Here is a 12,326-nt window from a genome sequence, read left to right as displayed (position 1 = left end):
TGTTGATAATCCATGCATTTTGATACCTAATTAAAAAAAAAAAAAAAAATTCTTGTGCTACAGGAGTGTGACTTAAAGAACTTTCATGTCACACTGATTTATACTTCCAAAAGCTCTAAATTATGATTTATAATATTTTCCTATTGTATTTTTTCTTTTTCTTTAATTACTAGAAATCATTGGTAAATCCAAAAACATCTTTACCCCAAAATACTAAATAATGTTTGTAATTCTGTCCCTGTTCCTCCCAATTTTGTATCACTTAAGTAATACTTTATTGAGTAGATTATTATTTTCACTAGGAGAAAGTGTAACACTTGTGTTAAAACCATTGTTTATTTTGAACTTGAAGCCCTATTACTGGTGAGGACTAACAACCATATTAGTCAGTGTGTACCAAGGGAAATTAATTGACTAATGAAAAGTCAGTATGAATAAGTCTTGTTTTGTTACAGAACCTGTCCTCAGAGTCTGAAGTTCTGTTTAGCAAGGTATTTTCATTATTTCATCCAGTACGTTAAAAAATTAATTTCCTACAATATTAATGTTTTGATGCTTTGAATTCACTGAAGTGCATAAGTTACTGTATGTTTCAGTGTAGAAAAATTCAGAAACAAACCTTTTCACATCCATAGCCTTTTGTGTTCACACTGAGTAATTTAGCAGCTAAACTCGAAGTCAAGCAATAGAATGCCTTAGAATCCATTGCTAATATAGGATTATAAGATGTGAACTCCTATAGCTTGTGAATTTCTCACAGTTTGAAATCTTTATTCCTATGACAAGAGCTAAGAGTGATTGCCTGCCTTAGAACTCTTAACTTCTGAGAGTTCACAATTGTAAAATGCTGAATATCCTTCAAATGTATTTGATGAGGTAGCCACTGCACACAAATTTATATTGAGGTAAAATGTCATGTAGTTTCTGTATCATAGTTAAGCAAGCTTTTGAAATTCTCTGTAAAATAGGAGCTACAAATATGAAATGGTCTTCATGTTTTTCTGTATTGATGGTTTTTTACTTGCCTTTTAATGTTGTATGTTGCTTTTTGTTGTATGTGAGAAATACACCTTAACAACCATACAAAGAAATATTGAGAGTCATGAGTTTATGACAGGAATTCTTGGCTTATCCACATAGTTTTCAGATACGAATACTCTGGTTTGGATATTCTAGACATTCATAAAGTCATTTTAAAAATTATGACCGAGTAGAAAGGTCACAGAAGTATACAATTTAAAATTTAAATTGTGGGGTAGTATTTTTTTTCCAATTTCTATTAGTGTTGTTGATAGTGTTTGCTAATCGAGTTGCAGAAGAAATAGAAAAAAAATTGTTGTTTCATAAAATAAGTTTATGGCTGCCAACAGGCTGTATTCCAGCTCTGCCACTTCTGATTTGGTAACAATGCCCCATTTCAAAAACAAATGCAATATACATCTGAAGCATATTTTTGTACCCACGTGTTAATTGAGTTAGCTGTATTATGATGAACAGTCACATTGTATGTTAAAATTGCATGCTCAGGAAAGCCTTCTCATTTTAATAATTTTTACTTTTTAGAAGGACATTCTATATATACAACCTTATCACCGTCTCATCAACACACTATCTTTTAATCAAAAAAATCACTTTTCTAAAACTAATACATTAAACTTTACAAGTTAATAAGTATGTGCAACATCACAATTTTATTTTACATTTTATGTATATAATCTGAAAATACGCCTAGGAAAACTTTAAAGAATTAGGTAAGATGTAGAACTAAATCTTTCAACTGCAATATTAGACCTAAACAGTTAAATATCCCATCACAGTATGGAGATAGTCATCTGTTCAAGCATATGGAATCTTTTGGCTACTGGACTAAGTAGTTAATATAATGCCCAGTGTCCAGACATGGACACAACTGTTATGGAAGCAGAAGGGAAGAGGCTCATGTATTGAGCCCATTTGGACACTGATAAGTAAAGATTAGAAGAGTGACTTTAAATAATGCAGGACAAAGTAGTTATCTGCTTTAATTCTGTTATAAAACGGAAGGTGGTATTGTTTTTCTGAAGCAATACCATTTTTTTCAGATAAGTACAAGTAGTTGAAAAAAATGCCCTGTGAATCTAGCATTAAATATGGGGTTTATCTGTTGTCTGTTGTATTTCAGAGCAAAGAACAATAATTTTGTGTAAAATTATTTTATATTTAAATTATTGCATATGTATTTCCCATCTTAAATGAATTTCATGTAGCTGAATATTGAATTTCTGTGCAGTGTTAGCTTAGAAACATTTTTATATGAACTTTTGGTGTTGTTTAAAAACCTTGAAATTTCAGAATGTAATTTTACATCTTTTTGTTTAGACCTGCTCTATTAATTACAATATAATCATAATAAAAAGGAATACTGCATCTTTAATGATGTTTTTGTGCCTGTGTAGTTAAGCTTTAATGCTAGGGAAAAAAAAGAAGATTAAATTAGCCTTGTAACCTCTTTCTCTTCCAGGCTGATGATGGAAAATAAAAGCTCTTAGCCACAGAATGTAACACTTAGAATTAATATTTAATTAGACCAGTAAATTGTACACCGTGGCTGAAAGCTTCCAAAGAGTTGTTAGTGCCACAATTGACCTACAAGTTTAATAATAACTCACTTCTAGGAGCAAGTGCCAGTTCAGCATAGTGGAGCCACTGTAAGAAAGTCCTGTGAGATTAAAATCAGCAAACCAAATGGCAGGCGAGGATTCCTGGGATGGAGCCTTCTGGAAAGCTGGGAGCTGGAGTAGCTTTTCAGCCAGGATTCAGATGAGAACAGTGGGCAAAAAAAGCTGATCCCTCCTGTTCTGGGAGTTTCTGGTTGTAGGCCAAAATCCTAGAACAGATTTTTTCTAAATGTTCTTACTGCAGCTATTAATTTATATCACAAATCAAGTAATGAATGACTTATCTTCGTCTTTTAATTAAGTTTTAATACAAACATTATCGCTGAATTCTCTGGTCATGAATTTTACTCATGGAAGAATGGCACTTTTTTGGTATGACGTGTAATTTAGTATGTTTGTACTGCAAAATGTTTCATTTTATAGTATCTTACTGCTACATAAAAGGGTTCTTGTTACAGTATGATGAGCAATTTATCGTAATATTACAAAATATTTAAATTAAACATGAAATGTGTATACTTTGTAAAATAGAATATTTTCAAGGTTAAAAAGCTTAATCTTGCCTTTCATTTTATGAACAATTAAAAGATAAAGCCAGTAACTCTACCATTAGATATCCATCTGAGCCTTAATTCTGTGGCAAATTATTCTAGTGAAATAGGGCACCATAAGTTCAAAAATGTGCAAACACACAGCAACAGACTGAGGAAGGAACATACTGCATTATTTATTGGCTAGATCCTAAATAATTAAAGAAATGCCTACTCATTAGTTAAAAATTAAAGCAGGTGAGAACCTTGCCAGCAGAGGGAGCAGTCATGTCTTTCCTTAGGTTCCCATCGTTTCCAGCCTACCCATCATTTCCACCCTACCTCTTCTTATTGCCCAGCCAGTTTCCCATCTGGACCCAGCTTTGCCAGCCTGCTCCTGATGACAGCCTATAATTTTGTACTGAATAAGGAATTAGTTTTTTAAATGATTTTATATTTCATAATCTTGCCACTTGATTACCAACGCCGGTTAGATGTTCCTTTTGATATTTGCGTACTATTAATTGAAAAAATAGTGGAGGATCTTTTTGGTCACCTGTGAATAAAATGCAATTTGCTGTTTAAAGAATGAAAGTTGCAGCAATAGTTAGCCTTTCTGAATTGGTACACAAACTGCAATGACATTTTTTTCAGGCAAAATGGCAACAAAAGAAACTCCTAAACATTTTTCTTACAATGAATAATCCCCAATGGAGTCATAGGATTTTAGTTAAGCCAGTAGGTCTCAAATACATAAATTTCAGCAGTTTTGTTATGTCTCTTTTGTAATATGACTCATTCTTTCAGTCTATTTTGCATCTGTATTTTATAAGACACTGTGACCAACTTCTAGCATTAATATTACATGTGTTTAATTCTTAAACCAAATCTGTTCAAATCGTCATTTTATTTTTGTGATACTTAAAGACAAATAATAACATAGAATTTTCCAGATACATTCTTTTATAACAATGAGACAATCTCATTAATAAGGACCACGTAGTGTTCAGGGGAGATGCTGGGCTCATCTCAGCCCAGATCTTGTACTAGTTTCTTCCCAGCTCCTCACTCTTCACTGGAGAAGGACCTGATCAGACTTATTTCATCTACCTACTGCAGCAGGACTCATGCAAGAGCCCCACACCCCAGAACCATTCATAGTCACGTGTCCTTTCAGCTACTGAATGCTAAAGAAATAGTCAGAAAAGAAAAGCACTGAACAGGGATTCAGCTCAGAAAGTGTCACCCTTTTAATACCCTGTACATCTGTCACCTCTTTCAGCCAGATAATAACAGGATTTGCAGCACCCAGCTTTCTTTGACTCCCACACCATCTTCATGATATCACCAGATATTTTCCTGGTACCCCAAAGCCATAGATGCAGCCTCCTAAACTAAGCCTTAAGCAAAGGGGGTAGACAGGGCTTCAACGAAAGGCCGACTTCGGTTCCCAGCTCACTGTTGACTGGCTTGTGACTTTGGACAACTCACATGACATCTTTGTGCTTGTTACGTGACTTGTAAATGAGGAATGCAACACTTGCCTGTCTTTTGTAAAGCACTTCGAGATCAATAGATGGAAAGTTTGATTTAAACTTTCTTTAGTTTTTGTTCTCACTCTCGTTTTTGTAGGCCACAGCAGCAACTGTTATTGACTTGCTTGTTTTATCTGTATTGAGTCATCACTTATTTCACTGTTGGCCTTTAGGTCTTCCCTCCAATGGCGAAGCAGACATGCTTTTTATTTTGTAGGATGTCAAGGTTTGCTGACATTGGATTCTTTTATAGTTTAAGTAATAGACAAGTCCAGGTAATCCATCTTCAGTGAAGATCCAAAGATATTTATTTTTTTTAGTGTGTGATATTTAGTTTTTATTTTCTGGCTGATGATTTTTCCTGAAAATTTATCCAGAATTTTTCAATTGAATACTGTGTCATCTGCCTTCATCTGATATATTTGATAATAACATTGCAGAGTTCCTATAGCAGTGACAGTGTTTTAGGTGTAAGATAAGGAAACCATGGCTCAAATGATGTTTTGAGCTTTTAAGAAACAAAAAAACTAGTTTCACAGTTAAAAGACTCTGGAGTTTATGTAGACTATCGGGACAAACATTATTAAAAGCAACTTTAAAAGAACAACCAAAATCTGGAGTTAATATATTGTGTAACATATTGGCCAACAGATGCTTTGTTACTCCCTTCCCATTTTTACGGGTGCGTTGCATCTAATTTATCTGCTCATGTCTTCACTACGTGTCCATTCTTTGCTTCTGTAACTTGTATAAAAATATTGAGATACTATTAATTTCTTGAAATTAGCTAACATGTGTATATAACCAGAATCAATGCTTGGAATTTCAGCCATATCAATGGATATTTATACTTAAGTTTTATTACAGTCAGTAAGGTTCTTCGAAGGTAAAAGATGTTCAATCAGTCAGAATCCATAAATGTGGGTATCTCATCACTGAAGGCATTGTGACTTGTAGAAAATCCTTGAAGTATATTTCTAGGACGTTTTAGCCAGCAAAGACATCACGCTTCTATTCAGTTTTCTTGTGATATTGGTGCAGATTTCTACGTACCAATCATTGTTAATGTAGTGTTGCTCATCTTAAATTCCACTGGTCTGAGTGTACATTCATTTTAGCCTAAATTCAAAGTTCAGTTAGTAGATTTGGTGTGTGCAAGCACTGAGAACAGAGCTAGTCAACATGAAGTCAGATATAAGTATAGAATTTTATACTTTACAGTCTTTGTTAATTATTGATATAGTAGTTTTTGACAGAGCAGTTATTAATCTTTTATTTTCAGGATTTGTGACTAATGAAAAAGTGCACAAACTCTATCTCTCTATAATAATAGTACAAGGGCCCAATACCTAACTTCTTTTACCAAAACAAAAGGCATGGGTAATTCTGTGACTTTCTGAGCAGTACCTAATTAACAAATGGTGATAAATATTTAAGCCATGTTCTTTATAATTTATCTTTTCAATTTAAAATCCTTTGAAGATTAAGTAGTAATGAAAAACGGTAAATATTTCTATATTGTGAAATCATTACCACATCATTGTGTGATAATCTCTCAGAAAATATCAAGAATTATTTCATCTATTGAATAACCCGCAAGTGTTACATTATACCCCAATGTGGCTGCCTGTGCTATAGTGCTAAGCTTACTTCGGCTTTATGACAGAATGCAACGGAAACAAAAAAAAGGCACAACTGATTTATGAGCTTTTTTTGAAAGTTCACGCACCAAAATTTGCTTTAAGTTTATAAGGTTCATATTACTTTGCATGAACTTGCTTGTTTGCTCTTTATTGTTGAGACCTTCTTTCAAATGAAGTGTTCAGGTTACTGGACTCACCTGTTGGTAACACCACGAACTGTTGCCCACAATTATAGTTTTACCTGGTCTTGGGGTGGGGGGGGGGAGTGACTGAATGCATCTTTAAATTCTGTGCTGTCACATGGAATGTATGCAACTCACCATTTAAACTGGAGTTTGTCCCAGTGCTAGTAGTTGTAAGTTTGTAAGTAGGTTTTTAGGTAATGAAACTCATTTTAGGATTCAATGTATTAACTTAATTAAATGTTTTAAAATAAAATCAGTGATGTGATTAGATTACCTGAATGTAAAGGTACAGAAGTCAAATATAGCCCTCTATCAAAATACAGGCCTCTTTGAAAATAGGCATAGTCTTAAAATACCTTATTTTCAATATGTAAATTGGCATTAAAATGATGTCAATGCATTGATCAAAATACAAATGCAAATATATAAAGCCCATGTGATTCAAAAGTTTAATGTATTTATACAAGTGCTAGTTGGATCTCATTACAGATCTTTGACATGAGTCTCTTATTTTCCTTTTAAATTTTGAGATTGTTTATATGTAGTATGTAGAAACATGGAAGGCATTCTGAGAAAATTTTCCATTCCTTGACTTTTCTTTACTTAATGCAGCACAAGGACTGAGTATTTAAATATTTTTATTACATACATTTTGTGAGGTTTTTAATATGTTTAGAAATCGACAAAATAAAAATGGGAGGACATATCCCTGTGTGTTAGAAAAATTTTGACAGGAAATCAGAGGAGAACTAGAAATTAGAGCAGAGTAGAAAGGATAGATATTTTTCCTAATATGGAATCCAGATGAACCAAGATTGATTTGATTAATAGTAGTAATGGTAAAATTGTGGTACATTAAGAACTCAATCCAGTAGAAACACACAGACAGCATTAATTTCAGTATGTATGTTTGAGTATACAGGGTATACATATATTTGTGTTGGTAGAACACTTTATACTCAGACACAGGAGATGATATATTTTGAACTGCTCTATTTGTAAATAAGTATTTTTAAACATGCACAAATAATTACTCAAACTATGTAAATTCTGCAAATAAATTAGTAGGACAAAGCAATCTTTTTCCGTAATTGCCCTTCCCAAAAGCTAGTTAAACCCATATGTATAGTTCCCATTTACACACCCAGCTAGCTACATGGATTTTCTGGAGACATTGTTTTGAAAGTACACTTTTGTTGAACCCAAATATTGCAAGTTTGTGCTTAAAAGAAAATGTCTGTCTAAAACAGTGAGCACAAAGTAAGATATAGAATGGATGCCCAGCCCAACCAGCACAACAGGGTTGCTACCATGTTGTTAGAATAATTACATTTTGGCTGAACTAACTAATTTAGAAAAACTGCAGTACATCTAGCAAGACTGAAAACTTTCCAGGACTGGGTTGGGTGGGTTTTTTTTATTATTTTTTAGTGTAATTTAAAACAATACCTCTTCTAGCTGCCAACAAACTCTTTCCCTGAACCTCCCCATTCCTGGCTTCCCTCCTAACCATGTCCTGGCTCACCTCCAGAGCTGCCAAGTTTATGCCAGAAGCAGGAGGTAGATTTGTATGGGGCTGGAGGAAGATCTGGAGCTCTGTTAAATTTTCAAGCCCAGATGGGGCAACATGATTTGTGTGTTTATGTCAGTATGCCATACATCACAACTATCTGTGTGCTGACGTCAGCTTTGATTGGACATTAATGTGCTGAACACTGCAAACTAGAAAATACATGATAGATACAGATCTATGGCAACAATGCTACATAAGCAAATGTCTGTTTGGTGTGGCAATTCACTGTGCAAAATATTTCCCAAGATACACTGCATTAAGCCAGGAGAATATTTTGACACACTTTAAAAACAAAAACAAAATCAACATGGGCAAACAGACTAGATTTTAAGAAAGCAAACCTGTTCAGAAGAGCTGAAACCAACACACTGATGTGTCATTAAGCAAATACTGAATTGCTAGCTATCACTTTAATCTTTCCAAAATTAAGACCAAATAGGAAAGATGCTATTCTTACAATTTGCAGGACTGTTAATGATGAGGATACTGTGCTGATGGTTGAGCATCTTTCTATCCAAAGTTTTTGTAACCCATTTTTATCAAAACCAGCAAGCAAAAATGTTAAGGGACAGCAAAGGTTTATTCAAATGATAGTGTATTTATTCTATACCAAGAATTTAGGTTAGCTTCCAGAAAACATCAGTGTTTATTTATGTTACAATTTTATATCTCTTGCTTATACAAATAACATTCAGCAGCCTGCTGAAGAACTGGCAAAATATGTAAATTTCTGGTCCGTGGATTTATAGAGGTCACTGGCTACTTCAGATTTATATTTATACCATCTTTATGTGATTGACCCTGTAGAATAACGTGACCAAAAGTTTTCATTAAAACATAGCATACTGTCTCTCTTCCTGGAAAGGCAAATAATTTGCAAGTCAGTTTTAATATTTCAGGGGAGAATATTAGCATTTTGGGGGTGGATATAGTAACAAAGTTTAGGGATTGATATGTAGGCAGTGTTCTTTTATCTCCAATCGCTTACGTTATTCCTCAAAAAGGAAATTCTGTAGTGCAACACTATTTTACTGTTATCCATCATTAGACTTTGTAGGTAAAATTGAAGTTCCCTGATTCCATGGGGATAGATCATTTTGGCCTGTGCTCAAGTGGCGGCTTTGAAAAGAGACCAGTCCCCAGGATTTAATGCCATCTGGCCCATAAGATGGGGAGGGGAGGGGATGTAAAGGTGCCATGGGATCGGTGAATTTAGGCCTTGTAACCTGAGCAGATTGGGCTGTGCAGGACAGACCACAGTTACTTTATATAGTGGTCAAAAAGCAGAATTCAGATTATTCTTTGATGGGAGTAGGAAATGTTCACCTTTTACATCTGCTTCATAGGCTTCCCTGTGGCTAGGAAATACGCTATTATTTAAATGTGGTTTCATGAAAGCAGTTAGTGTATTATCACTGTTTTAATAAACCTGTATGTCAGTACAATGCATAGACTTAGTTCTAACATATCTAGGAATGTTTCTCTTCTCTCTGCTCCTGATTACTTTATAAGTTGTTGTTGTTATCAAATAGTTTACCAGTATTTAACTTGACCTTTCATAGTAAGTGTCAGTTGTATAGTTTATGAAAGAAATGCAGAATGTACAAAAAATTATTTAAAATTATTAAAAAGTACAAAGCTATAACTTGGAGCTACAGAGCTAATTCTTCATACTTGGAATGGGTGTTCTGAGGTGATTGGTCTGGATACCCCTGAAGGTGCAATTTGTATAGCTACCTACAGCCAAGAACAAGAGTATACCAGCTGTCCAGACAGCTTTTAAGATAACTACTTATCTTAAAGAAATATTTTGCTTTTTAGCAACATATTTGTCTCTTTTTTTTTCACATTAAATACTAGCATCATCAAAGCATTTAAGAACATTTTATCCTGTTACCTCTGAAGATGGCTGTTGTAACCTTTGAAAGTTGCCTTCTGCTGTATAAAATTAAGTAAACTGTGCAGAAAACAGCTTATTTAAGGCACATGACAGTACCTTGCTGCACAAGACATAAGGCATCACTTATAAGTCATAAATATGCAATTTGAAGCTTCAAATGTATATGTTGTGTAGAGAGGAACTTTTAGAAAGAAAAATACCAGAGAAAATGCTTTGCTTTTCCATGTTGTTTGATAAACAAAGTGAATAATTGTGTGGGTTGTGCTTGCTCAAAATATTAGAGGTGATATGCCTAAGTATATTAAAAAACAAGGTTTTCAGAACACAAACAAAAGCTGGGCACCTGACTCATAGTAGAAGTCAGTGAGAGGTGCTTAACTGCCACATACTTGTAAATATCTCTGATGTGAGCAAATGCATGTGTTGTGAAGATGTAGGAGAATATTTAGTTCTGAGTTAGCCCTTTTATAGTTTCTGCTTGTCAAATGTATATTTTCTTCAGACAGAAATTTCAAGTCTTTTTTTTTTTTTTTTTTTTAAGAAAAAAGCCCTCTAATGTAATTTCTAAGTATTGATGACCTATTTTTTCCCCACAGTTTGTCATTGAGAAGACCAGGGCTTACTCTATGAACATTAATTACATTTTTCATCACATAGGATGTGTATTTTGTTTCCATGTCTTACAGAATAAAGCAATTATGGAACGTGTAACAAACTTGTCAGATATCGTAGTTGGTCTTGAATCATTTATTGGCTCTGAGAGAGAAACCAATCCATTATACAAGGATTACCACGGTAAGTTCCATCTTTAGCAATGCAAAAAGTCTGCCCTAAGTGTTTCTAGGGCACTTAGTGGCTTACCCTCCAATTGGGTGTCTGCTGTAAAGTAGCATTTGATTTCATTTTAGAATATACCTCTTAAATGTTTCTCCTTGCTAACCAGTCTTGAGTTAGGAAGATTTTTAGTAAAGTGCATTAAGGCTGCAAAGGAAACATGGCAACTCCTTGCATGTTGTCAAGCCGTATTACTGAGGCATGGCTCAATCAGATGTACATCTCAACAGGCAGGCTTTGGGGAATTCACATGCGGAGGAGGCTTGGCAATCATCTGACCAGCAAGCTGAACTTGTCATGAAATCAATACTTTTGATCTGCCAAGTTTTAAATAGAGAACACGGAAAAACATATATTGTATTAAGGTGAATAAACTGCTAAATGATGTGCTATATAAACTTTATCTAAAAATAATGTTCTGTTTTTCAGCTTTAAGTTACAGCACTTAACACATTTAAAGAAATGGGTCTGGATATGTGTGGCATGTAAAATATGAAACTAATTTTGGTTAAAAGCCATGTAGCCTTTCAAATTATTTATCTTTAAAATCTATAATGGCGTTTAATCTTGCATTTTGTTTCCCAAAGATTTTGTTAGCTGTTGCAGCAGAACTATTTAAATTTTAAAAGATCAGATTATAAGTTATGCATAGCCAAAGCAGTGAATAACAAACAGTTTTAGCTAATCCGGAGCGGTGCTTTGAGTGTGCATAAATTACAGCTATTATTATTGTGATACTACTGTAGTTCCATGGAAACCTTTAGTTGAAAGTAAACTGCTTATCCAAAACTGCTGCAAACATGTGAGAATGTGGCAGTGTTTTCCATAGCAGAATATACAGAAAAAGAAGCAAAGATTTTGTTGAGGCACCACTGTGTATGTGTAGGCTGTAACTGATAAATCAGAGAAAAATCTTTTTGGCTATGGATACAGTGCACATTTCATTATCTGAAAAAAAGGTGAATGAAAAAGAAACTGTGAACAAAAGCTAGAATAATTTGCCTAATTATTTTTCCAACTGTATAATCGTGATGTGGCATTTGTTTATGCTAACATAATTCTGTCAATTTGATACTCCTTTTCTCAGTACTGAAGAGATCCTTTAAGACAATTTGTGTTTTATCAGTTATTTCCTGGTTTACTTTAAAAATGTATGCTAAATCATTTTTTTGGTAATACTTAATAAAAATTACATGCCAATATGCATAGTTTTTGAGGTTTAGGCAACCTTAATTTAAAATTATAAAAATAGGTATTTTTAACTATGTTAACCTGTGGATTCTTTTTGCTTAAAAATATATTTCAAGATTATTTATTTACTGCAGATGATGGAAGATTTTGACATTACTCAGAAGTTTGATTAAATTATTGGATTATTTAATTAATCCTGCATTAATAATTTCGTTAAGCTGCCTGCAAATTTAAATGGTTGAAAAGTTAATAAAATAACAAAAGAATGATGCAGATGA

General features: G+C 33.8%; 1 protein-coding gene across 1 annotated transcript in view; it reads left to right on the top strand.

The window, feature by feature from the left end:
- Window positions 1-12,326, top strand: part of ELP4 (elongator acetyltransferase complex subunit 4) — a 149,916-nt gene that overhangs the window by 55,552 nt on the left and 82,038 nt on the right. Inside the window, exon 8 of the mRNA XM_055814759.1 lies at window positions 10,710-10,818. Coding sequence (XP_055670734.1) covers window positions 10,710-10,818 — 109 coding nt within the window. The remainder of the gene's footprint in view (window positions 1-10,709; window positions 10,819-12,326) is intronic.

The sequence above is a fragment of the Falco peregrinus genome, chromosome 9 (genome assembly GCF_023634155.1).
Source record: "Falco peregrinus isolate bFalPer1 chromosome 9, bFalPer1.pri, whole genome shotgun sequence".
NCBI lineage: Eukaryota > Metazoa > Chordata > Aves > Falconiformes > Falconidae > Falco > Falco peregrinus.
This window is presented reverse-complemented; position numbering and strand designations above follow the sequence as displayed.